At 41.1% G+C, this 26,940-nt stretch overlaps 3 protein-coding genes across 3 annotated transcripts; 1 reads left to right on the forward strand and 2 right to left on the reverse strand.

The window, feature by feature from the left end:
• Window positions 1-3,988: 3,988 nt before the first annotated feature.
• LOC145490316 (suppressor of cytokine signaling 2-like) lies at window positions 3,989-10,691 on the reverse strand. Its single transcript, XM_081469441.1, has 2 exons — window positions 7,939-10,691; window positions 3,989-4,242 (listed from the first exon to the last, which is right to left on the reverse strand). Exon 1 carries the CDS (start codon window positions 9,668-9,670, stop codon window positions 9,101-9,103), a length of 570 nt encoding a protein of 189 aa, XP_081325567.1. The 5' UTR covers window positions 9,671-10,691; the 3' UTR covers window positions 3,989-4,242; window positions 7,939-9,100.
• Window positions 10,692-10,775: 84 nt separating this feature from the next.
• On the reverse strand, window positions 10,776-18,286 carry LOC145490312 (kelch-like protein 12). Its single transcript, XM_081469438.1, has 5 exons — window positions 17,737-18,286; window positions 16,201-16,434; window positions 15,384-15,623; window positions 14,539-14,826; window positions 10,776-14,103 (listed from the first exon to the last, which is right to left on the reverse strand). Exons 1-5 carry the CDS (start codon window positions 18,284-18,286, stop codon window positions 13,607-13,609), a joined length of 1,809 nt encoding a protein of 602 aa, XP_081325564.1. The 3' UTR covers window positions 10,776-13,606.
• An 89-nt stretch (window positions 18,287-18,375) lies between these two features.
• LOC145490311 (alkyldihydroxyacetonephosphate synthase, peroxisomal-like) lies at window positions 18,376-26,919 on the forward strand. The gene is made up of 3 exons (XM_081469437.1): window positions 18,376-18,464; window positions 21,060-21,825; window positions 22,296-26,919. The coding sequence occupies exons 2-3, from the start codon at window positions 21,085-21,087 to the stop codon at window positions 23,400-23,402; spliced, it is 1,848 nt and encodes a 615-aa protein (XP_081325563.1). The 5' UTR covers window positions 18,376-18,464; window positions 21,060-21,084; the 3' UTR covers window positions 23,403-26,919.
• The last annotated feature ends 21 nt before the right edge of the window (window positions 26,920-26,940 follow it).

The following is a 26,940-nucleotide window of genomic DNA, read 5'->3' on the forward strand; positions in this document are numbered from 1 at the left end:
ACCGTTGAAAGCTTGGCCTCTTTAAGGCAATGTGGAGTGGTATTGAGGGGAATCGACGGCTTTTAGGTATGTTTTCTGCAACATTTTCGGATTAAATTAGTCGTATTAATATTTCGTTTATTTGTTTCGGGTCAGATCGTTTCACTTCTTGTTTCCAATTTATATAGGCGAAATTTATTTCGAACTTGCCACTACACTTTTAAACTTACACTTTTGATGACCTCGGTTTGATTTTGTTGTTGTACCGGTGATACATTGCCGAATTAACCTCTCGACTTCTTGAACTTGAACGGAGATCGGCTGTTTAGCAATTAGAATAAGGGCGCGATTTTGATTTGCCTCAAGATATTTCAACTCGATTAATTTACAGTCCTTTAACGTCCTTAATGCTAAACAGCATTCCAAGTTGACCCATTATTGTGTCTTAACGAACTTAAAGCGTTTTGGTGAATCGAAAACATCGAGGTTCCAGGAAACCTCTGTGCGTTTGGTATGAGAACCATTCACAGTGTTGTTTACATTAAGGAAATACACGCGATGACAAACTAGACATGACGGCGGACAGGAAATTAAACAAAGATCGAAAACGTCTAAAAACAGTTTTTATGTATTGGACATTATGAGGACATTATGTTTCCACTGATAGCAGTGAATTGCTTAATTGATTGAATTGATTGATTAATGATAGCCTTTTACTTTCGCTTTTGAAATTGATTTGTCTATTGTTCTTGTATAATTGTTGTGTTATTTGCGCCCAACACATTGACATAGATTTTCGTTTTTCTCAAAGGGAAATACTGCGAGTTCGAGCATGAAACTTGGCATGGTATATGTTCAATAATGATATTTTAAGGCTGTAAAGTAAAATAATCGGAAAGTGAGGTACCAGATGCATTTTTATGCTGCTAAACATGACCTATATTTTGCCGTTATTTTTCACACGCTTCATAGGTGTTTTTAAAATGGTTTGGAAAACCCCTATATCAACATATCTGAGATTAGTTTAAAACGAGGAATAAATTAGAGTGGTTGTTCCACATTTGTGTGAAGTTTGAAGTCAATTTAATTTATTTTAAGACTTAAGCAGCGCTTCGTCCTCGCACCTTATTTCGGTCATTTTATTACACCAAAAACCGCACTTTGATCGCGCTTTCAAATTTTCGCGAATTTCTGAAAAATAAAAATTCGCTGGAACCTTATAATATGATTTTTAGAATTAGGTCACCGAAGGGTATCCTTGGGCAAAATATGAGCGATTTGCCAAATGGGTCGTTGACCGGCGTTTCTCGATCCTAACAGTCAGCCATTCTTAAGTCTTGTATTTCCAAGAAATTGAATTTTTCATGAACATCGCTATGTTTTAGGGTATCGTACCCCCTTAATCATGGCCAATCGTGGTTTAGAAAGCAGGCACCTGGAAAGCAGGGTATATCGGAATATTGTTAAACTGAAGTATCATGCTATTCACGCAAGTCCCCGCTGTTCGCTGCACAAAATAACCGGGAAGCAACGATTAGGGAAAGCACTCGCGCATGAAAAAAAATAATGAAAAAACCCGTGAATGCTTCAAAATAATCGATTCTTATCACTTTAACGAGGCCGTTTACCCACTTGCCCGCTAGAGTTTTTCTACAGGGCTTGAATTTGAACAGTTGAATTTGAATTTGATTTGTTTTTCAGTCATCTCACGTATCGCCAATAGACCCATATAGCTAAATATGGAAGCTAAAAACGTACTAGGAGAAAACTTATGTGGAATCCTCTGGGAATCCTGTTTTGACCGTCTTTGTATAGAGAAGCATAGCCAGACGTACTAAACAGGCAAAAAGAAATATATCTCTCAATCTTGCATTCATCGCTTTTCTTCCACGATTGGTGAGGTAGAAAAATAGACTGCTTACTGCTGACCCTGCTTAGCACTAGGGAAAGCTATGTTCACACGAGGCTTTCGAGAGGTTCCGTTCTTCGCCACTGGAAAGCGTTTGGAAGCAACCTTTCCTTCCCTTGTCGAGAGAGTCACCGGGGAGAGAAAAATCTGCCAGGATAAGTGATCATGAAAACAGAAGAACGATCTATTTTTACCCCCCGGGGGGGGGGGCGGCACTTCCTATAAATGGGCTAATGGGGATGTGCCGCTGGATGGGGTCGCATTTTCACGACTGGACTGATTATAATGGGGTCGCCTTTTCAAGCATTTTTTATAGGGTGACTAGAATGGGGTCACACTTTTCCGGGATTTTGAGAGTAAGAAAATTCTGGCAAGTTGTGATTTATAAACGGAAAGATTCGCCGAAAAAAAATGTTACCGTATTTATTGCTGTTGTTTAATATTTGACAAACGGCTCCCATTACATTTCCGGTGTCACAGTGATATGTGTATCCCCGTGATATGTGTATCCCCGCACACATATCACTAGTGATATGTGTATTCCCCGTGGGGATACACAAAACACTGATACGCGCCTGGACATTCAACGAACAAAATGGCGACTCGGTTGCGAGGTTCCGACGAGCGCTGTAAAGAGTAGAAGAAACCAGAAATGAATTCGCGCCCAACGGAGCAGATTAGGATTTCTTGAGTTTGGTTGAGTTCCAACCGACTCGATTGTATATCTGACTAAAACCTCGAACAGCGGATACGCATATCACTAATTATTTCATGGCGCAGTGATCTCAGTGTGTATCCCCTAAACACAGCCGTTAGATTGGCTATCTACCTGATCGAAGAAAATGGCCAATTATTGCCGAAACGTGCTGGCTGCTTACTCGCTACGACGTTTATACCCAGGTTGAGGTTTGCGGAGTTTGCAACTCGAATGTTTAAATATCTAAACTGAAATCGCGTGCAGGGGATATTCATATCACTAATTATTTCATGGCGCAGTGATATGTGTATCCCCAGGAACACAACTGTTATAATATAGCGCATCAACCTTGTCAAAACTGCAGGCAATATTAGCACTCGACGTTTTTACACGGCTTGGGTTCACTGAAGTTTGAAACTCGATAATTCCACTAAAAACGCGTGCGCGCGTGCACAGGATAATAAGGGATACACATATCACTGATTATTTCATGAACTAGTGATATGTGTATCCCCATGGACACAGCTGTTATATTGGCTTTCTACCCAAGAAGAAAAATGCCCATAACATTTGCATTGTCAAAACTGGCTTGCTAGAAATATTTATTCATAGCTTGGGATTTCTGGAGTTTCACAGACCTCGGTTGTACACCGTCGCCGACCGCATGCAGGGGATACACATATCACTAATTATTACATGGCGCAGTGATATGTGTATCCCCTGAAGACAGCCGTAATCTAGGCTAACTGCCGAAGAATAAACGTCGAATATTGTGAAACGTGCTAGCAATATTCGCAGTATAGCAATGTATACAGCTTGAGACTTAACATATCTTACAAAAAGTCGAACTGAAAAGCGGGTGCAGGGGATACACGAGTGCCACTAATCATTTTATGGCGATCGGGTCGAAGCCGTGATATGTGTTTCACTCCACGAATAATTCAGATGCAAACAAGGCGATGAACAGTGGAGAATATGCGTTACTCGAGGGGTGAGAATGCACCGCGCAATTAATATCGTCCTAGAAATCCGGTGCCGTGAAACTCAAATTGAAATATATCTAGATCCATTTGGTGTTCAACTTTAAATTCATTATATCCTGCTAGCAGAAAACCAGTTAGGATCAAGAACACAATTCCAGCAGTAAATACGTAAACTTTTTCAACTACAAAAATTGAGATTTGTGTTTTACTGAAGCCTGTTTGGGTTAGTCGTTCGTCCAGTAAGCGACCGGACGACGAGAGCACTTTCAAGGAGGATATTGCTTTTTAAAGTAGAGGGGAGGGGGGTGGGGGATACACATATCACTGGTCGCCATTTTGGAGGGGATACACATATCACTAGTGATATGTGTGCGGGGATACACATATCACGGGGATACACATATCACTGTGACACCGGCCTTGAAATCACAACTTAAACATTAACCAGTTGCACAATAGTCCAGAACAAAGTCCACATTCGTGTTACGGTATTTAATTGCTATTCTGCGTCCATCGAAGTTAAGATAACTTGGATCTTCTTTTGCTGTAATAAGCGTTTGATCTCCTTTGCTTGGGACTTGTTTGCTTTAAACGTGACATTGACAGGAACATTAATTCCACCTCCAACACGCCAGCGTCCTTTGGTGTCATCACATGGCTCTCCGGTGACAGTGCTACAAGGTAAGACAAATCGAAATATAAATGATCTGAAAGTTCTATAAATTGCTTTTATCCACATCAAAAATGCTATTATGATGTCAGTGCTAGTGTAATGTTACCGTTAAAGAAGAATGTTTGCATTTCAACTATTTATGACGGTATATTTGTAAATGTTTATGGTAAGCAAATGTACCAGAATGTTTATAGTGTAGTTGCAAAGTTAAGTGTTCTTCATTCAGTTTATTTAAATGTGTCAATTCATTTTAGGAAGACTTAGTTAAAAGGATTTATACGGTAGACGCAAAAACAGAAAGTGACTAAGTTGGGGTCGTGAAAATTACATTTACCCAAAAGTGACTAAGATGGGGTCTATAATTGGCCATAGAATATCACTATAATGGGGTAGGGGTTCTGAGAGGCCAGCGGCACATACCCAACAAAGATTGACCCAAGTACCCCCTCCCAGGATTTTTACTCTCCTTCGAGGGATTGCCTAACACAAGTTTACCTCTCAAGTTTCCACATCTGTATTTTAATACTGGTGAGCTACCCGTTCATGCCACGACAGGTCTCATGACTTCAATCAACCACTAACAGTGCGTTGAGATTTCCGGAGAGCCGCCTCGCGCTCTCATTGGACTAATCCGGTACAAAATCGAACGAACGAGATAGGAAAAAAAAAACGGTGAAGGTGCCCGCTCGTTTCGATACAAAGTCGTTTCGATCCAAGTCGAAGTCGATTCGATACACATCTAGGTCGATACAAATTGAAGTCAATACAAAACTTTAAGATACCTGGCAGTCTGAAATTATCTTAGAATTTCCACGTTTAGAATTGTCAAGCGATACTAAATTTTTTTTTTTTTTTGTAGTGGACGATTTTCTTCACCGTGAGTAACGTCTGATTTCTCTTCAAATCAGGGTCGTTTCAGAGCAGAAGCTCAGCGCACATGTATTCAGCTAGCGGAAAAGTTCCGCCCTCCAGACAAACTTGATTTTTTTCTTTTTGCTACGAAACGACTTCAGTTTGTATCGAATCGACTTTAGATGTATCTCGAATAATCGACGGGCTTCCATTTGTATCGAAACGACTTGTATCGATACGATCGTAAACCTGTTTGAAATATTCCACCAGTGTCGATACCGTTCGACCTGTTCGTGAAACTGATTTATAATATTAACGGGACAGGTACTGGATTTTTTTTTTTTTAGGATAGTTTTCATGCGTGCTGTCATAACAAAATGTGAAACCTGAAAAAGGCTGGTGTTGGCCGGCCGAAATATTGTATTCACACCTCTCGCGTTGTTTGACCGACTTTTGCAGTATTCTTTATAGTTTCTAGCCCCATACTCACGGAACGTTCGAAAACGATAAGTTTGGCGGGATGCGGAGTAAGAGTGAAAATGGAGGCGGAGTGCCGGATGACAAAAATTTTCATGGCGTGATACGGGATGAAGATTTTTCGGCAGGTATTCGAACGGGATTTGCTCATCAAGTTGACGAACAGTATGTGGGATAGTTTTAAAATAGACGGCCGAAGCGGGATGAAAAAAAAAAAAACCCAGAAAATCACAAGTTACGGTCGTTACGCGGAGAACTGCGCACACCTCGAGCTCTACCAGGGAGGGATCGGGATAAACATTCTGATAATGGGGCGGGATGGCGCGGGATTGAGCTAGAATTATTGGGGGAATGAGGGATGAAAAGGCTCATGTTAGACCCTCGAAAACTGGTTGGAGAAGCAAAATCCTTTTGGATGGACGAACTTTGGCAAGATTTGTTTAGCGTCTTGCTAGGCATCTCAGTACAAGAAGACGGGCATAAGATGGATTATACGTCAAGATGAACTTTAGTGCGTCTTAATCCGTGCGTGTGTATGATAATGGGTATCTGACGAATTACGCGTCAAGACAACCTCGATGACAGACCCTGGGAACGAGGTTGGCGTCAAGATAGTTTAATATGGTTTCAGTTGAAGGAAGGTCAGAAAACGAAAAATTCGCCAAGACGAAATATTTTGACGGGGAAATGAATAATTAATACGTATGATAGTTTGCCTCGACTTAGCATTAAGACCGCAGATGAATCTACACGGATTATGCGACTCTAGTGCCAAAAAGACAAATTTCACCTGCAAAGGAAAAAACCCTCCCTAGGTTGGGTTTCAGAAGGGCGAACCGTCCTCTCTTGGAAAGAATACTAATTATATAACTAAGTAGTTTTTAACTAAGTAGTTTGCCAAACACGAATAACTTTTACTTTTACTGGCTGTTGTTTCTGCGATCATTTGGCTTTACAAACAGCATCACGTTCGTTTGTTGAATACCGTCAGATGCACTGTACTGACAGCCCGGTCTGTTCGCCAAGAAACAGGTTGCAAACAGATGCACATATGTTTAAATCAATGTTTTCTTTTGGCAAGATGATTTACTCTCCCGTTCGCAACGATTGTAACAACGCGCAATAATACTAGAAAGGCTAGAGGGAAACGCATTGTTTTAAAGATTACACTGAAGAGCTTAAAGCTTCTTTCACTGCCGCGTCTTGTGCTGTGGACGTTCCACTCGTCGCCGTATGTTCCACATGCATGTCTCAACAGCTCCTCTTTTCAAACATGACCTCTAAATTTTGTGCCTTATTAGTTTTGACTTGATCTTTCATAAAACCTGTACACTGTATTTGATTACAAGTTATCAAATAACTTTTCTTTGCTGCTCAGTTTTCTATCTTATCGCTGGCTTGCCAGTTTGAAGATAGACAGGAGTCTAATCTCTGGGTCATGTGATATCGGTCTAGCAGTCCTTTAACAACTATTTCAGGGCAAAAGATCTAGAAACCCATATACGCTTTAAGGTGGCACAGCCCTATACATCGCTATAACACGGGATCGAGTATGCCTTAACTTGACGTTCAGTTCCGCGCTTCCTTAGACTTGACTTCCACTGCTCTCTCGGGTCAGGGGCCTGTTCATCGAAAGCCCCGGAAACTTTTCGGGCCCGAAAAGCCATTTTTACTGAGTTAATCGGTATTTAAAGATAGAGAGGTGTATACGCCTGAAACTTCTTGTACATAATGGAACGTCTGTTTATATTAAGAATATGTGAATAAAACAGCTCTGTAATCATAAGGTTTGAGATTTTGCTGCGGCCTTCCGGGTGCGAAAACTTTTCGGGACGTTGGAGAAACGAGCCCCTGGTTCCCGAAGGTCCGCCGGCTCCTGTCCCGTACAGCGGTAATCGAGCCCAGGGTTTCGCTGAAACTCTTTGGTTTTGCACTTCACGAGATCAGGAAACTCTCGAAATAATTTTCTTGCATAAAGCTTTACTAATTATAAAAATTTATTTCAGCAGAGCTAAAGCTAATTGTGTAATGCTGGCGGCACCTTAAAATACCTCCTGTGAAGGGTGCAAGGGCTGCAATTCAGGTCATTTCGCGAGACAACTCTGCATCCCAAGTACAAAACAAACAATGCAAATCCAAGTACAGTATGTGAAGCGACTTTGAGATCAAACGTAATCATGCGCAAAAACTGAGAAATATTTTTTCCCGCACGTACTTAAAACTAAACCGTGACAGCAACGAATCAAACAAAGGCGAGTATACAACATACATCTGTTCGGTAAGGCCGAGCAAATCACACAGGTATAGCCATTGGTTTCAAACAGTGCTATAACTATAACCTATAGTAGGAACACTGCATTGAGCAAACCTTTAAAATACTTCGGTGACTCGATGCTCATCCATTAGGTGCGTCCGTTTGTTCTCGAGATCATTTGAAAAAGCCAATGACACTTTCCCTACCCTTCCCTATACTTCTGCTCAAGAAATCCCTCGTCTACTCTTTAGATACCTCCGGAATAAATAAAGGAACCCCTTTAAGCCTCCCGCTATGGCGCACAACAGGGAATACCCCCCATACCCCGTGGTACGCGTTTTCCATTTCGTGGAATTAGGGGATTTCCCCCGGAACACATTCCTTGCTGAACGCGGAAATTTGAAACCAGCTTGATGGCGCTTTCACGCAATAGGTAGCGGATGCATCAAAATGCGTGCCCAAGTATAAGTAAATTCATCACAATGATTGATTTCTCTTCAATGTTTGGTTTTGTGGAAAGTGTGTCAACACTTCAATTAAACAAAACGAAACAAAATGTCGGCCAACACTCCTTCCGATTATGAACTGTCCGTCTTGTTGCCTTAGTTTACAATATCAACACTTAAGCTGTTTTAATTTTCCGCATCCAAGTGCAACAGGATGACTGTAACTATATATAGGTAGTTCCTTATAAATTGTTACTTTCACTTCAATTCTCGCATCATAAACTATCTTTTTAAATCTGTTTTTCACAACAAAAGGTTTGGCGCTATGGTTGCATAACGATTGAACTCTTCTGTCGAGAATGATTTTACCTTATGTAATAACTAATTCCCAACTTAAAAGGGAAAATATTGACGGTAAAATCACATGACGCAGCCTTACAGATACATTTGAAGCCAAGCGTACCGTTATTCTAGTTTCTAGGAATAAAAGGATGTTCTTTGACCAGTAGCATCAACTTTCACAAGTGTCAATACAAATATACTTTTAATTATTTTCGAAATAAATAACTTTATAAACAGGCTGTACAATTTGATAATATGCATGCCTACATATAGCGACGTTCCCTCATCGGGAAGGACTAATTTATAATTTGAACAAATATTGTTTAAGATACACACCTTCTTGTAGCATACACTCCACCTATTTTTCTCGGAAAAACGGTCTCTCTTTGTACGTGAAAATGTACTCGTAATAACTCGGGGAAATGGCACTTCACCAATAATTCATTACATCGCACTTAGTTGAATATAAAATAATTCCCGTCTCTTGGTTATACTGGATATTGGTATCTTCTTAAGTACACTTTTAGTTTAGCAGGAATGGGTAGACCATGGACCCCATCGCCAATTACAAGGCGATTCAACGTTCTACGACACAAATGCTGTAGGCTGGACACTTCTTTGTAGAGAGGCAAGAGAAGTGACAAGTGAGCTGCGACTCTATCACGAGTTCCTGTACTTGAAGAATTTTGTCGCAACGTTCTCCAGGATAGCAGCATATAATAAAACACAAGTTTTACCACACAGTCGAACCTTGGTGAACCCTGCTGGTTTGCACGGGCCCGCGTGATTGTTCCATTGTTTTGATCTAACGAAAATTTGCCGTCGCACATGACGATCCTTATATTCGTCACTCCTGCTTCTGTCTTCAAGCTCAGCGTGAATAAATGCTTAGGGTCTGAGCTAGCCCGCACAAGAAATGCTCCAACTCTTTTGTGCATCAATAAAGTTTTTGATTGATTAGCGTTTATGGCTCCCCAATAAAACCCACTTGTCTGTAAAGTCGCTACGGCGGTGTCAAAATACGATGAGCGCGAAGAACTCTGTGATGATGTTGACATAATCTTTTTCCATCGCTTTCCCGGGTTCTTGACAGTGTTGCTGAGGCTTGTCTCTGCTGCTTCGAACCATTTGCCTTGTTGATTTCGGGGAAGCGAAAGTTTACTGAACTAACACAACGGCGAAATTCAATAAGACTTTATTTCTTTGAAAGACAAGCGCGGCGGAGCGGAAGCCTTCTGAGAATTCGAATATCAAATGAATAGTTTCCCGGAAAACATGAAGTGACGATTTAATAGTCACGCTTGGGGCAAATAATTGCGTGAGCTAATCATTTCTCGGAAAAATTCACTGCTTTACACAATTTTAGCTTTGTTCCATTCAGACTAGCCTACCAATAGCTACACCGGTAACGCAATAACTTGCCACGCGTAAATAATAATTTATTAAGACTAGAAATGGGCCCGTCATGAACTCCATACTCGAACTGACCTGAAACAGGTTTAAGCCCGGGTTAAAGATATTGGCGTAAAGACAAACCCGGAGATAACGATCGCAAATAAGAACATTATAAGTAAACTCTTACGGCGCGGGAAAGAAAGGTGGAATTACCTGCTCTTTCATATTTTAGCAGTGAAATGTCAGACTGAAAATTTATCAAACGCTCAAGTTCTTACTCAGAGAACAGCCCACAGAAAACACGGGATAATTTATCAAATGTTTGTTTCAGTATGACTCTAAAGAAACAAGGAAAACTATTTATATCAATGACTCATTCAGGAAATTATAGAAAACTTTTTGCCAAGGTGATACTTAGCCCTCCCCTAAACGTAAACAGATTCATCCTCGGACACCCAGGGGGAGTTCGTGCGGGCAACAACAAGGAAAAAATCGACAAAGAAAAGTTAGAGAGAAAGTGAGTCTCTCCAACTTTTCCTTGCTGATTTTTCCCCCGTCTCTCGCTCCACCCCCACCCCTCCCCCTAAATAACTACCCCAGGATCTCAGAGTTATTGATCACTTGCCCTGAACACGCGCGAGTGTGATTTGCGCCGGCAACGTTTATTTCGCTGAAGTAAGCACAGATATTTGTCGTTCAGCACTTGAGCGTCAATTGAGTTTATTATGAAAATACAACCATGAATTTCAGCACAAAATACAAATGAAATAAACGATTGAACAAACAGTTGATAAATTTACTTCCAAGAACACTAACGATAACCATATAAAGAAACGCGTAAATATTTGTACTGTAAACGGGAACTCAAGCATATAAATAAGCCGATCTGTATATTAAATGAAAGCAACGCAAAAACGATGAAGTCAGTATCCGCGACCTTCCTATTACGGACAGAAGTATCCATTTAATGAAATTACAATGGTTTAAGATCTCTATCTTCTCTGTTGACCAAAAAGAAACAGTCATCCTAAAACTTGTTCCTTTACTAAACAATATCAAAATGGATTCGGAGCAGTTCTGACTTACGGTAACTCTTATAGTCCCTTTGATGCGGATTAATTACTGAATTCTCGTTTCGTTCTGCAAGGCAGTGTATGAATATCGTAAGGGGAAATTACACCTTTATCACTCCCTTTGAACCTCAGATCCTGTGAATGAATGAGTTGCCAGTAATCGGATACCCGTGTTTGCGCAAAGAACTCTGGGATCGTCAGGGGGCAAACATTGCAAGTCGCTAGAAGGAAATGTAAGGCGAAAAGTTGTTTCGACGCCCGAAAACATGGTTTTGGGGAGAGATCAAAGCTTTTTCGCCGTTATTTTATCGCAAATGGATTTTGGTAATGTTGATACATGGAAAATGTAAGTTTTTTTTGAATAACCGTGAAATAAGTGACAAAATTTACCGATAAACTCCCTTTTGCTTGCGTGAGGGTTATTGTGAAATACATTGAAGAGAATATTGAAAATTTCAATACATGCCTGATCTCGAGAGGCTACCCGGCGCAAATGGTAGAGAAGACCCTCCAAGAAGTTAAATATAAAGACAGAAAAGAAGCTCTAAAACAGAAATCGAAAATTGCAGAAGGAACTACTACCCTTAGTGTCGGGCAATTTCACTCAACCATCAATACCAAACTTTGGAAAGCATAATCACGCACAAATGGCACTTTTAAATACAAATACTCAGAGATATATTCAAGGAGCCACCCTTAATCTGTTATAGAAAGGGAAAATCACTGAAATACGTACTTGTAAAAGCAAAACAAAGGCTTTGAGCAACACAATAGCCACACAGCATGAGTCGCGCGGACTCATTTGTCGTTAAATCACCCCCAGACAGTACAATGATCGCCACCGGGCTTATTTCCAGTATTATTTGTATGACTGAGCTTTCAAAAAAGCTAAAAGTAGCCTGTACACAACTTAAAAGGCTTTACTGGGTTATTTCCTCTCGATTTATACCTAAATAATTTGTAATATTTTCAGACCATTACGCGATGTAAATTTCACAATAAACCTCACGCAAGCAACAGAGTTTATCGGTAGATTTTGTCACATATTTCACGGTTATTCAAACAAAAACTTACATATTTCACATATCAACATTGCCCAAATCCATTCGCGATAAAAACAACGGCCAAAAAGCGTTAATCTCTCTCAAGAATCGTTTTCTTGTACCTCGAAACAACTTTTCGCCATACATTTCCTTCTAGCGACTAACAGTGTTTGCCCCCTGACAATCCCAGAGTTCTTTGCGCAAACACAGGTATCCGATTAATGGCAACTCATTGGGACACAGAAAACTTTCTTGGTAATCAAAGGATCGACCTCGAGTCATTTGAGTGACAGGTAATGACTGACTGAACGTTCGAGTCAATTAAATATTAGTTGTTTTAGTATCCTCGAAATATTGTTATCTCTATTGCACAAGGACATTCCGCAGAAAAACCACATCTAACGGATGACCTTCGAAAGTGGACGGGAAGCTAAGGAACACTGAAAATTTCCGCAGGGAAATGGACTGAACAGCACACAAGTTTGGATTACTGACATTAGACTAGATAAGGTGACTGTCTTCTGTCAAGGATCGTCCAGCGAGATTCAAGAAGCTTGAAAGTATAAAATGACTTACAGGAAAGTGAGAATTGCCAAGCGGCCTTTCAGACTGATATCCAGGCTAGCTGTTAAACGAACAAAAAAGCGAACAGAACCAAAGAAAGAGGAAAATTGTACAGGATAGTTTACGAGTGGTTTTGATGACATCGTTTTCACAGCCAGGAGCACACGGATCAAGTCGTCGCACACCAAACCTTACCATGGACGCGCCGAGGAAATCCCAAATTAAACGAGCGGGGATACTCGTCAGAAAACTTGAAATGAAGCGCTAAATCTGGACGTAACACAAACTTCATGTGGCCCTTAAAAAGATATCGTTATAAAACAAGCAGACAAATAAGAGCTACATTGAATGCTTTGATCGCGCCTGATCAATCTAAACGAATGCTTCCTGTTTCGCACCCAATCGAGTTCGCACCCCTGAACTCATTTTAAACTTCCTATTTCGAGTTCGCCTCTACCTTTTTCGAGTTAGCTCCGCGGTCATTGGATTAAAAAACGAGAAATAAACATGTTTTGAGTGATTTTGTTTCATTATGCCCACTAATCTAGGGTGAACTTGATAGCTAGTTGAATCGATGTGAGTGCGAACTCGGTGGATGCGAAACCTTCAGCTACCATCTACACCATCAGAACAGTGCAACGGTATTATTAAATTCCACCTACATCTACATGTATTAAGTCGGTAAAATCATTAAGACATCGCACCAACTAAATTATAAAAGTTGATTACAAGTTAAGTTGAAAGTTGAAAGTTAAAACTTCTTTGCTTATAGTGCCAAACGATACCTCGACTGGTAAAGACATGCGATACGAAAAAAGAAGACGAAAATAGAAGACGAGAACTCCCGCGCATTTTAAAAGGAATTTTGCCTTGCGGCGAGAACCTCGCCTTATGTCTTGGTCTCTCTCCACTGTTGTTATCATATCCACGGCAAAATTACAACCCCGGCCTGTATCCTAGGTGAAGGCTCGTCAAAGTATGGAATGTGCGTCAGCATATGCGAGTCATCAGCACCGATACTAAGTTTAGCTACAGCGCCATAACCCGAGTCCACGACAAACGATCCAACTATATACACGTCTACCTCATGGTCACGTGGTCTCTCATTAGCCACTGCCCTGACTCCCCAGCAGGGCACATACAGAGATTTTATAACCGTCCATTGATTTGTACGCGAACAGAATCTCTCCGCCGAGGCTTGAATGTTTGCTAGTTGGCCATTCTGCATTTCAGCGCCGCCAAGCGCGTACAGAAATCCGTGCGCCACAACCACGTCGTGAAAAGCGCGCGCTCTTTTCATGGGAGAAGAGGACGTCCAGCGGTTCTTTTGTTGATCGTAGACTTCGACTGAGGAGAACGCAAAGTTGAAGTTGGCTCCCCCACACGCGTAGATCTTCCCTTCAAGAGTGGCTACACCTAGGAGGATGACAGTAATTCTGGCTTTTATAGAATCCTTTGAACACCATATTCAATGTTGTACGGCGGGTTCTCCTGCGGGAGAGTAGTGATGCAGGGAGTGGGTTTGGGGGGAAGCTTTAAGCTCACCCCACAAATAACGACTTAACCTGATAGACACTCTAAAAAACATTTTCACTTCTCCTCCATCCTGTCTACCGCAATTTCTATTCTTCATTACAAGATCTTGGCAGTGGTAGCCAAAATCGAACCTAACAGGCCAGTCTGTTTCCATGAAAAGAAATAAGAAATTGACCTTTGGAAAGGACCCCCAGAAAACTAAAAGAGATCAGGAGACCCCCATATGTCAAGAATCATTATCCAACGTTTAAAAATTATTATCACTGGATCACACTTTCAATGAAGAATTTAACATGAAATGCACTCAATACATACCCAGTGCCCCTCGACCCATGCGCATGGGCGTGACCACTTCCCAGTCATTGGTGATTGGGTTATACTTCTCCACCGTCTTCAGTCCCTCTCTAAGATGATCGTCGCTTCCACCAATCACATAGACACACCCACTGAGAACAGTGCCTGCCACCTGTCCCTTGCAGTATTTAAGAGGCGGCATTTCAGTCCAGGAGTCCAGCTGAGGGTTGTAGCATTCAACAGAGCTGAGGTTTGCACTGAAACTGACTCCACCAATGACAAAGATCAGACCACTGAGATTGACAACAGCTAAGAAGTAAAACAGGTTTTTTTGATGTAAGTGTGGTTTGTTGGTTTAAGGAATAACGTAGCCTCCTACATGGACAAACTTTGGGTCCCTCACTCAACTCTGGGGGAATGTGACAAACCCAAACAGCTTCTATGAAAGGTGCTACACGTAGATTTGAAGAGTGGTGTACAAAAACAAGGAAATCCGGCTTATGGGGACAATTTTCAGTGAAGTCATCCAGATGGAAACACATGGCTGGAATTTTCCATTCATCCAAAGTTGTTGAGGTCTTAAACTGTAGAATTTGAATGATTTTGGTTGGAGTGAACCAGAAAAGGAAGGAAACCAGCATTGAGTTATCTCCAGAAACACTTTTTTCTTGCCATCTTTTTCTTGTGCTAAGGTCCTTCTGGCTAAGTGAGACATGCGGTTCCAGTGACACGAACATCCCAAACCTAATTTATAGATATCAGTAAAAGGAAAATTTTGTCTTCTAACCTTGAAAATGAATTGCTTAAATCTAGAGAGTTTTCCAGTTATATTTATTAGCTTCTTATCACAATACTTTGTCTTATACCTGCAGATTCTCGTGCAACACACATGGGTGCCATTTCTTGCCATTTCTCTTCGTCCTCCAAGTAAAAGTAATCTGCACGATTTAAATATCTGTCAGGACTGTCAAATCCAGATAAGCCCCCAATCACACACAGTTTTTTAGGAGTTCTGTGTCTAGGCTGTGTGCGCTGTGTATTAATGATGGTCCTTTTCTCGGGATGAAGCTGATAAGAGTTAATCTCTTCAACAAGAGCATCACAACCTGTACAGAGCATAATGCAAAGGGTCCAAGTCATTTTAATCAAAAAAATGATTACTGATACTCAACTTTGGCCACTGAGCTGTAATAAATTTAATTGAAGATTTGATTTGACCCAATTCACCTGATATGCAGCCAAAGCATACCAAAAAGGTACAATTTAAAGGCGTTTAAGAATTACATCCATCAGTGATAGAGGCTACAATCACATGATTATGTTTTCATCATAGGTCATTTATACTTTGTGGTAAAGTATCAAACATAATAGTATCAGTTTTATTATTATTTTTTTAATGTTACTTCTTTGTTGGAAGAAGCTGTATACTAGACAATAATTTTCTTCAACATTTGTTGCAAATGACAAAAGTTACAGTTTTCTTCTGAAAAAATGATCTCACGTCTGCCAGATCAGTGAGAAAAGAGAATAATATAAGTGTCTCCTGCACAGTCTCAAGGAAGATCTAACTGAGAGAAACTTCTGTAAACAAAATTATTAATCCATTTCAGCATAATTGCAGGGAAAACAACTTTGTTACCCAATAGGGCACTTCCTAATTTTCCAGGAAAATGTGACACTCACCAGTTTTTTTAAGTTCTTCAAATTCTGACCCCAAAAAGTTGATCAAAAGATTTCTTGGAATGAGAGGAAGTCGTACATTTTTCATGACGTCTGGACAATGTTCAAGTCTGTTGGCTAGATCGTGATTAACCCAATCCAAAACAAACTTTAGAACTCCTTCTTCATTGCAGGAAATGTTAAGGTTTTCTGAAGAGACAAGTTTCTTCATGAGGCTTGTAGGTAAGGAGAGGAAACCTGGAGATAAAGAAATTACTGTCATTTCTCATCATTTCTATATATAAAACTGCCACTGGTGAAAAACAACTCAAACAGTTCATGTTGTCAAATTATTCATCAATAATAACTTCGTTGGTTAATGGTGGAATAAAATTGTTCTAAAATAGTATTTCAAAGACCAAAAGTGGTCAGAGGCTGTCTGCATTTCCCAGAATATTTTGAACCCTCAATTTCAATTAACATTCCATGATCATACACTTGCCATGCATTGGCCAGCATTGATCACTAAGCTAAGGGCACACTCAAGGATAAAAATGAGAGAGGGGAAAGCAATTTTCTGGACTTAAAATTGTCAATTCTAGTAATTTCTCTGGTCATAAGTTTGCAGGGATAAATGTGCAACAGTAACATAGCCTTAATTATTTCAGTTATGTTTTGAGGGTTGAAAAAGGTGTTTGTTTTCAGATTTATCTCCAAATCGTACTGTTAAACCACAGCTCTACTTGTATCTCCTGTGGTTCCAGAAAATAGCCATAGCCATAACACGGGTAGCAATGCTTTCAGAATCCAGTCCAATAAACACTCCCCTTTCCTTTCATGCCCTTGGATTTTGTTTCCTTGGAACCTGGCTTACCCTTCAGACTGAGATCAAATAAAAGGCAAACAAAGCAACAGAGTTTCATGTACTAGATTGTAGGCTAGTTTAATGATTTAATAAAAAAAAGGTAGTGGGCTTTTCAAATCGAAAAAGCCGCAATTCTTGACAGGGGTTTGAATGATTATGGAATTCTGAAGGCTTGAGGTGGAGAATGGCTGGAAAGGTGGTGGTGATAGGGGTGGAGGGGGGGGGGAATTTGAGAAGTGTGGAATTCCAAGGGCAACAAGTGGCGGGGGGGGGGGGTGTGTGGAGGTTTGAGCATTTTGGAATTTGCCAAAGTAAGAGGAGTTTAGATGAAAATGCTGCCTGTGGTAGTGATAGGCACCCAATTTTTGCACCACCTACTGGGGTTAGATTTTTGTAATTAAAAAACTAAGTAATGATCTCATATGGTGGAGGGATGAGAAATGCAGAGCAGATCCAGGGAGGAGGGGGGAGGTGAGGAGGGTGTAACCCTCACCCCTATACCCCACCAACTGAAGAAATAATAATTCGCAGTTGCCTTGTTCAGAGATGCATTCTCACAGACCTCTCCTCTACAACTAGACCCGTGCACCCTTGGGTCACACTTGGTAGTTATAGCATTTAAAATGGACAAAAATCCCAGCCCAGTCCACCCCTCCACGTCCAATCCCCCACCCGACCCAGACCCTTTGCAGTACCTTTATGAGAGCTTATTTCCACAAAATTTTTTTCCATGAATTCAAACGCATTTCTTGACAATTCCTCACTTGATATCACCTCTGCAAATGATATGATGTCAACACAGTTCCTGGTGTTGATTTTCTTCGTGATAAATTCCACGCAAATAGTTTCCGCACCGGAGAACAACAACATGTTCGCGGCCACAAGCACAGCTTTGACATCAGCCAGAGATTTCAGTTCCATCTTGCACGTGTACGCAAATTCGACCAAAACTTTCAAGACATGCGAGTCCAAGGCCATCTTGATTTTTTCCTCTTTCGATTCTCTCATTTCATTGGTGAACATTGCTTGAAAGTATGAACTACAAGAAGCCAAAACAAGTTTGTGCACTTTGAAAAGTGCTCCGTCGCTACTCTCCAGAGCAACATCACAAAGGATTTCGCTCGCTCTAAACTCTTCCATTCTGTTAAGACACTGTAGGGCGTGTACATGTCCCTTGGCGATCTTTTGGGAATTCTGTGACGGGCGACATTTGCTTTGTTTCTTGGACGAAGCCGCTTCCTCCATATTTGTCCTCCCGCTAGCATGGAAATGGCACGTGTTCTTTTTCTCGCCCCAGCTGACCGCGGTTTTGTTTCGCAAATCTTTTGGTCGATGGCCTCCTGATCATCGGTCACCTTTCGATCACCTGATAAAACCACGTTTTCGCTGTCGCGAAGCTTGAGATTCAACGCTTTTTAGAAAGGTGAGTTTGAGAGTTTTTGTGGAGCAATTAGATGTCTTAGTACTTGTTTTAGGTGTCATCCTAAGAGGCTATTGAGCGCAATTTGCAGGTAGCTTGGCCTGCGTGACAGCGCTTATCATTCAACTTCAACGGACCGTAGCTTATTGATTTCGGGATATTTGCAGAATTTGCAATATCTTATTTCTGTATGGAATGGTGTAAAATGTTCCAAGGATGTTTTTATCATTTTGCGGTGTTTGGTATGCTCGTTAAACGTAAAAACAGTGCGTTGATTTCTTTTGTCTACAATAGACATGTCACACCACACAAAATAAATCAACCCGATTTTTGAATACACACAGCTTTAATCCTTTGTGTTGAATACACACAGCTTTAATCGGAACTAGAAGGAATTAATCTTGATGTCTAAATATTCTTTTTTTCCCGTTAGCTGGAAGTCATGTACAATATTTACATACTCTAACAGTAAATTAACACAATTTTATTTCCACAAACGAATTTAACAGCAGGATTATTCGCTCTCAGTTTCCCATTTAAACAATCAATAGGGTGTTTCTGTCGAGGAACAATCGGCTGATAGTTGTCCCGCGGAAATGTGATGTTCTTTAAACCAATATTTGCCTGAGAAGCGAAGCATCAAGGGCAAATGTGCTACTTTGAAGAACATCACATTTCCAAGGGGGGACCGTCAGACATAAACCTTTACATAAACACGCTATTGTCTTTATTGGGGTGTGTTTGAAACACGCAATGGCGAAATGACAAAATGGGTGTCTAAAAGGGTTACCTGTACAATTGTTGAGAGCTAGCCATTCTCAAGTCAGTGATATTTAGGCTAACCTGAGTGCTATTTAGGCTAAATGGAGCACTATTTAGGCTAACCGTAATGTAAACACACCCTCTTGCTTTATAGTTCACTACTAAATTTCTTCCACAAGCCAGCTCAAGAATCATAATATATAGATTTAGCCAAGCTTAAAAGTGGAGCTCCTGGGCCAGGTTCTTCAAAGCCCGATTAAGCTAACCCAGGATAAGTGAGAATTTTGATTTGAGTTTTGTAACTTTGTGGTGAGGTTTTCTGTATATTGTTTGGCCTTCTGTTTCGAGTTTGAATAACAGCAAGATTATCTGCTCTCAGTTTCTATTTAAGCAATCAATAGAGTGTTTCTTTAGAGGAACTATTGGCTGATCGTTGCCCCTCGGAAATTTGATGTTCTTTAAACCAATATTTGCCTGAGAAGTGAAGCATCGAGGGCAAATGTGCAAATGTGATAGTCTCTCTCTGCCGATGAACACTGTCACATGGGGGAGAAGCATTATGTGACAACCCTAATAACGGCTGTGAAGGAGACTATAAACCAATAAGAAGTGGAGAAAATTTGGTGGTGAACAATAGAAGATGATAGTTGATGTCGTAAAATTCTCTGAGTAGAATTCGAAATAAATTCCCCTCAAGCAACAATTTCCACTTACTGAAAACATTTTGACAAGTCAGTAACACAATAACAACTGTGTTGTAATTTGGGTGCAAAAGTCAGTTTGCATAACTGGTCTGCTAAACCTGAACATTTTGACATCAAATCATTATGCTTTCCATGATTTTTCATGATGTGTTTAGGACTAGATTTCAAGTGCATGCCACTTCCTGTAGCTCAAAGAGAGGTATTTAAGATTTGAACAGTACAGTGGTCTGGTAGTAAGAGTAAGAACACAGATCTCAACTGTGAAGCTACATATAATAATCATTGTTATTTTTACCTTTAATCTCTGTTGGAAGTTGCGGCTGGAAGTGAGGATAGAAGGATTCATGTTTTCTCAGGCTATGTATAGAAAGGTTGGCAAAAGGGTTATGTGCAATGCTGTGCATCTTGGGCAAACTGAGAGCATGATACTAATAAAAATTAGAATATACACCCCTACCCTGTCACAGACCAATAATTGGTCTGTGACAGGGTAGGGGTTTCTAGTCCTCAGCAGAACACTGCACATTGTATAGTTCTTTTAATTGTTTATAATTTTTTTTAGCAGTTTTCAATTGAGTGTCATAAAATGAAAACCAAAGTTATCACTCTGGCCAATCACAAAGGATTCAGATAATCCAGCGAAAAAATCAAAATGCAAAGTAAATACAAATTGCAGACGTGACAGATAAGATAACACACATGACCTGGTCACAACTGGGTTTTGTTTTACTTTTGAATGGATGACCAAGAGGCAGGTGTTTTTTAAACCAATGGTGTGACGGCATAATGCAAAACCAAAGCAAAATAATGTGAATTACTTTGGAAAGCGTGGTGGCCTCATGGTTAGTGCGCTTGTCTCCAGATTGAGAGGTCCAGCTTTGAGCCCTGGCCAGCCTGACATTGTGTTGTGTTCTTGGGGAATACACTTAACTCTTATAGTGCCTCTCTCCACTAAGTGTATAAATGAGTACTAGTGAATTTAACGCTGAGGGGAGCTGCCTCATGCTACAGAAACCAGGATAAGCTCCAGCCTGATGGGTCTCTAGGCTTGTATGCAGACTTTACCTACCTCCCTTCTTTGGTAAACTGCTCTAAAAAGAGAGTTAAATTTCAATTTCTACTTTTTACACAGAATATCATCAACAACCTAGTACAAGATGAGTAGCAATAGGAGACTTAAAATAATAGCAGGCCACTTGGATGAGTCTAATCAAACAACTGCGTCCACACAAAATTGTGCAGGCATATCACCAGAAGCAAAACCAGAGTCTGGAAACAAGAATCCTGGCAGACAGGATATTCTCAAGTGGAATGGCTGGGGGTACAGTGATTCGCAGTTTCTAATCAAGGATGGGCAGGCTCAGTTCACGGGTTCTCGTTATATACTTGGAGGACACTCTTTCCCGAAATTAGTGCAGTGGTTTACAAAAGAGTGCCATGCTGATGTAAGTATTACTTCTCCATCCAAGCCTCTCCCTGATCCAAGCACTATACCAAGTGCGCAGCTAAACCAACCATTCCTGGACCGTATCAAAGAAACAGCAGTGCAGTTTACTCTGGATCCCCATGTAAGGCTCTTTCATGGTCACGGGCACACTTGTCATGAGATATTTGAGCTGCGCCATGGTATGCTCCACAGGATTCCTGATATTGTCATATGGCCGAGCTGTCACAAGGATGTGGAGGAAATTGTTCGACTGGCGGTGGAGCATAATGTCTGCATTATTCCTTTTGGGGGTGGTACCAGTGTGTCCAATGCACTTGAATGTCCAGTTGCAGAGAAGAGAATGATTGTATCCTTAGACATGACAGAGATGAAAAAGATTCTTTGGGTTGATGAGGAAAACTTAGTGGCTCATATTGAGGCAGGAATTATTGGGCAAGAACTGGAAAGACAGGTCAGTAATATGTAGTTTTAGCTACCTTTTTTATCCAAGTAGTATTAGTATTTTAAGTAAGTTTGAACACGCTAGTCAGAACTTCTGTTATGATTTTTAAAAATTAGTATGATCATGACAAAAAAAAGCTTGGTGAAACCCATTTTTTTAAATTTTGGAATTGTGATAAGCATGTTAAGAAACAAAGTGCCCCCCGTTGCCCCTGCGTTAGCTTCAGCCCTGACATAATTTTTTTCAATGAATCTTTTTTTCTCCTGAAGAATTTTTGCACTTCCTTACCAGACATAACTAACCTCATCGGTTTGTTACGTCTGACCCTTCTTAGAGCAAGGAAAGAACCGTCTTGTCTCTCTCTCTGTTCCTTTATCATGCAAGGTAACGCCCATCTTTATTTTGCTCCCTTTTTTGGGGGGAGACTGGTGATCTCTGGGGCTATAACAGTTAATACTTTGACGGTTCGTCTTTTTCAGATGAATGCCAGGGGCCTCTGTATTGGACACGAGCCTGACTCACTGGAGTTCAGCTCTCTGGGAGGCTGGGTAGCTACACGTGCCTCCGGTATGAAGAAGAACATCTATGGCAACATTGAAGACATTCTAGTGCGCGTGCGTATGGTGACGCCACGAGGGACCGTGGAGAAAAGCTGCCAAGTTCCCCGGATGTCCACAGGCCCGGATATCCACCACTTCATTCTAGGCTCGGAGGGAATGCTGGGAGTGGTCACCGAAGTGAGCCTGCGAATACGTCCGCTGCCCCAGTGTAAGGTGTATGGTTCCGTAGTGTTCCCAACGTTTGATATCGGAGTTGCCTGTGTGAGAGAGATTGCCAAACAGCGCTGTGCTCCAGCATCAATTCGCTTGATAGATAATGAACAGTTCGTATTTGGGCAAGCTTTAAAACCTGAGGGCGGATCGTATTTCAAGTCGTTCATTGATGGTTTAAAAGCTGTCTACCTGACCAAGTTTAAAGGCTTCGACCCTCACCAGATAGCGGTGGCCACCCTACTGTTTGAAGGGGACAAGCAGCAAGTAGCCGATCAACAAAGGAGAATTTACGAAATTGCCTCTCAGTTTCGTGGGATCCCAGCTGGTGAAGAGAATGGCCAGAGAGGATATATGCTGACCTTTGTAATCGCCTACCTCAGGGACCTTGGCTTTCAGCATCATTTCCTCGCCGAGTCGTTTGAGACATCCGTGCCTTGGGACCGAGTCACAGATCTGTGTCGCAACGTGAAAGAAGCGCTGAAGCGAAAATGCGCGGAGCTTGGGATCAAGTACCCTCCCTTGGCCACGTGCCGCGTGACCCAGACCTACGACGCCGGCGCATGCGTGTATTTCTATTTTGGCTTCAATTATCACGGGCTCGCCAATCCGCTGGAGTTGTATGATAAAGTAGAGAGTGCTGCTCGAGATGAAGTTCTTGCCAATGGTGGAAGCTTGTCTCATCATCACGGTGTTGGTAAACTGAGGAAGAAGTGGCTTCGTCAAACCATTTCCGATGTGGGTATCGATATGTTACGAGGTGTCAAGCAGGCAGTGGATCCTCAGAATATCTTTGGAAATGGTAACTTGTTGTGATTTTTGGAGATTGCAAAAACTAGCAGCGCATTATTTTATCGAACAGCAAAAACTAAGGGCCTGGATGATGTCGCTGGAATCTCAGTTTGTCGTAAAATTCTTGGCAAGTCTTCAGCTACCAGTTTGAAATTTAGCCTTATTCTGAGCTATCAGTTCAAAAACGCCTCATTTCCCCGCTGACAGTTAAGGTCATTCCCAGTATTGCATTGCGCATCCCCACTGCGCATAATTTCACGCGTGATTAGCGCGCGCGCATTAAAAAATGGCGGCTTTTTCTTTACAGCTGGACCTCGCCATAGAGGTAAATCGTCATTTTCTCGCAAACGAGTATGGTGACCTATCATTTTTTCCTGTTGTTTTGAATTGAGCAATAAATTTCTCTGTGTAAAATAAATATGGACCAATTCTCAGTGTAGAACGAAAAGCAATCGTCGGAAACGAGAATTTAGCAAGCAATTGTAATTACAATCATGGTGCTGTTATAAGGATTTATATGGTATCAACAAGGTGCTTTTGCTCCTAAACGAACATGGGGACACCATTTTTATTTCAAAATTTAAGTTCATGTAATATAAACAATCGATAGGCAAAATTTCACAAAAATCTCGGTGCAGGTTCTATTTCAGCGGAATGACCTTAAAATGTTGGCCAATAGACAATATTCGTATCCTCGGTATTGGACTGGAACTAGTTTGCAATTGAGGCTAACGTGGGGAGTCTTTTTCCAATTCGAATAGCATTTATCCCTTTTTGTGATATTCTCCCGCACGAGCCTGCAGTGTAAGCTAGTTCCAGTCCAGTACCGAGAATACGAATATGGCCGATTCACATCTATCAGGCAAACTCCATCCAGGCCCTCGACACTGTACTAATCTGAGTGGAGGAATGGAAACTATTGGAAAAAAAACGGACGGTTAAAAAATAATCTTTGCACTGGACAGCAAAGAACTCACACAAGCGAGAGAAGATACCTTTTTTAAGTCACAAAATCAGATTATTTTAAAAACGAGAAATTAATTATGCATCATAAACTTCGGTCAAAACAAATGAGTCATGAAAGGCATCGTGATGGTTAAACTTTTAACAACTGTAAACAGATGATTACTTATCCAGGTGATTTTTATTGCTGTACCGTAGAATGTATTATTTCATTGACATGTATCATCGCTTTTTCTTTTCTTTTTTTTTGCAAGAATCTCCCATAAAGTAGCTAAGTCACGATTTGCGCATCTTGAAACATATTAGCCTAAACTTTTCAAGTTCGTCGTTTGCAATCCGTGTTAGTCTTCTCCATCTTTAACCATCCTTGTTCCTTTATGCTTTTGTTGTTATCTCTTTGGGGTTTTTCTATCTTAGTAAGCCACTATTTTGAGGTTTCCTCCAATGTAAAGGTATTTTTGTACGTGGCCAAAAAACTCAAAATACCGTGACTGAGCTCCTTTAAATGACCGTGACTTGGGTGGGGTAGTGGGGGAGGGGTGGATGGGCAGGGGGAAGGTACCTTTCAAAATGTTTGGATTCATACATGTATTTAGAAAGATGTACGTCAAATATGTTTGTTACATACAAAATTTCCTTCATTGTGAAACACTAAAACAAAAAGATGCGAAAAAAGCGAGTTCAACAGTCGTTAAATTAACGTCAGAACATGTTTAAGTATACTCTAATGTCATAACATAAAACAAGCTCTACTCAAGGCATTGGCTAATAAATATAAACGCACGGACTTATCTGCAGGAAGAGGGGTTATAACGTACCACGAATGGACTTAAATTTGGGAGAATTTAAGCGAGAATTGGGTTATTTCATTAGTTGCATTAGCAAGCTTTTCCAACTGGTCTCCAAAATTTGTCGGCATTTGGCGACATCCTACCTTCTCTCGCCTAAACTAATAACTGCCCCGCTGGCAGACTTCCCTTCATGCATTTCCCCTTCACAAAAAATCCGCTATTCATGTCGACCCGGACGCGCTACGCGATACCTGCAAAAAAATTACTTGCAAGAAAGTTCGGACGATATTAATTTCGTATATAAAAGGTGTCTGAAAATAAAACCGTCCTGAATTTCTAGCCGTCCAAATTGTAAGCGTCCGAATTATTTACGGGGTAGCTGGAGTTTTGGCACCAAAGCGAGTTCGCACCCACCAAGGTACCAAAATTTATCTCTCTGACAACATTGTGGGCATAACGATAAAACCGAATCACACAAAACATTTTTATTTCTCGTTCTTTAATCCATTTGAAGGTGAAGGTGAACTCGAAATAGAAAGTTTATAATGAGTTCAGGGGTGCGAACCAGGGTGCCAGCGAACTGGATTGGGTGCGAAACAGGTATAGCATTCATTTAAGTACAGTATGACACTTTTAAGTAGCTCCAAAACTCTCCTTTGGGGAGCGAACTCTAGTTGTTTGACATACGTAATGGTTTCATAGAGTTTGAGTTATTTTCCCGTCGATGTACCCGTAAAAAAACCTTGAGGTGTTTTGAAACACGGTGATTGTTTTGAAGACGAAACTACTCTAGGGAGCACAAACGAAAATACAGCACTAGGATTGCGATAAACAAGATTAACAGCCTAACCACATTTCAGAGGAAGGAATATGAGAGTATACCGGAGGGTATTATACTGCGTAGCGGTGGGTTTTTGTGGCGCGGAACGAGCAGCGAGGCTGCGAGAAGAATGATGACGAGAGAGGGAGAAACCATCAAATCCATAGCGGCTTGCCGTACAGTATGACTTATAAAATGTTAAACAGGAGGGCTTTTCTTTCCTTTTTGATTACTTTGTATCAGGCCCCTGATGTTTAATGTTTTAGTTTGTGAAGCTGGCGAGATTTTCGCTCTTTAGCGGCCGCTCGAGCGATGACGCGAAGCCGCGAGGAGAATGGAAATTAGTTAGCGGCAAGTCCGTGCACAACTCGCGCGACACTCGCGCGCATAACCTGTAAATGTTTTCATTTTCCCTTCAAAAAGTAAGTTATTTTGACACAACGCCAAAACTTAACTAAAAAATAGTAAAAATGAAGGAAAGGGAAATCACAAATCCGTGCACATGTTCTTCTCAAAGTGAGGTTTGAAGGTCAGTACAGTACCGCCTGAAAGTATTCACCCGTTTCCCGCGTTCTTGCCGCGGGGCCTCCACGCGTCATTGACGCGGTATTCTCGCACTCGACCCCGTCTTTACCGAGCGATGACGAGCGATGACGCGAAGCCGCGAGGAGAATGGGAATTAGTTAGCGGCAAGTCCGTGCACAACTCGCGCGACACTCGCGCGCATAACCTGTAAATGTATTCATTTTTTTCCTTCAAAAAGTAAGTTATATTTACACAACGCCAAAACTGAACTAAAAAAATAGTGATAATAAAGGAAAGGGAAATGACAAATCCGTGCACATGTTCTTCTCAAAGTGAGGTTTGAAGGTCAGTACATGTGGTTCGAGGTACAGTCTCGAGCTCCCTGTACTAACACAGAACGCATGATAATAATCACCCCAGCACATCACATCAGGTACACTCGAATCGCCCTGAGTCCAGACCA

The sequence above is a fragment of the Orbicella franksi genome, chromosome 6 (genome assembly GCF_964199315.1).
Source record: "Orbicella franksi chromosome 6, jaOrbFran1.1, whole genome shotgun sequence".
NCBI classification, from domain to species: domain Eukaryota; kingdom Metazoa; phylum Cnidaria; class Anthozoa; order Scleractinia; family Merulinidae; genus Orbicella; species Orbicella franksi.

What these genes read in the sequence shown, in the direction of transcription:
- LOC145490316 (XM_081469441.1), bottom strand. Translation starts at nt 9,670, where the DNA reads ATGTCAACATCATCACAGAGTTCTTCGCGCTCATCGTATTTTGACACC.
- LOC145490312 (XM_081469438.1), bottom strand. Translation starts at nt 18,286, where the DNA reads ATGGAGGAAGCGGCTTCGTCCAAGAAACAAAGCAAATGTCGCCCGTCA. An exon ending in TGTTGCACGAGAATCTGCAG is followed by an intron (nt 14,827 to 15,383) that starts GTATAAGACAAA and finishes TTTACTTCTTAG; the next exon opens with CTGTTGTCAATCTCAGTGGT. An exon ending in CATGGGTCGAGGGGCACTGG is followed by an intron (nt 14,104 to 14,538) that starts GTATGTATTGAG and finishes TCATCCTCCTAG; the next exon opens with GTGTAGCCACTCTTGAAGGG.
- LOC145490311 (XM_081469437.1), top strand. Translation starts at nt 21,085, where the DNA reads ATGAGTAGCAATAGGAGACTTAAAATAATAGCAGGCCACTTGGATGAG. An exon ending in GGCAAGAACTGGAAAGACAG is followed by an intron (nt 21,826 to 22,295) that starts GTCAGTAATATG and finishes CGTCTTTTTCAG; the next exon opens with ATGAATGCCAGGGGCCTCTG.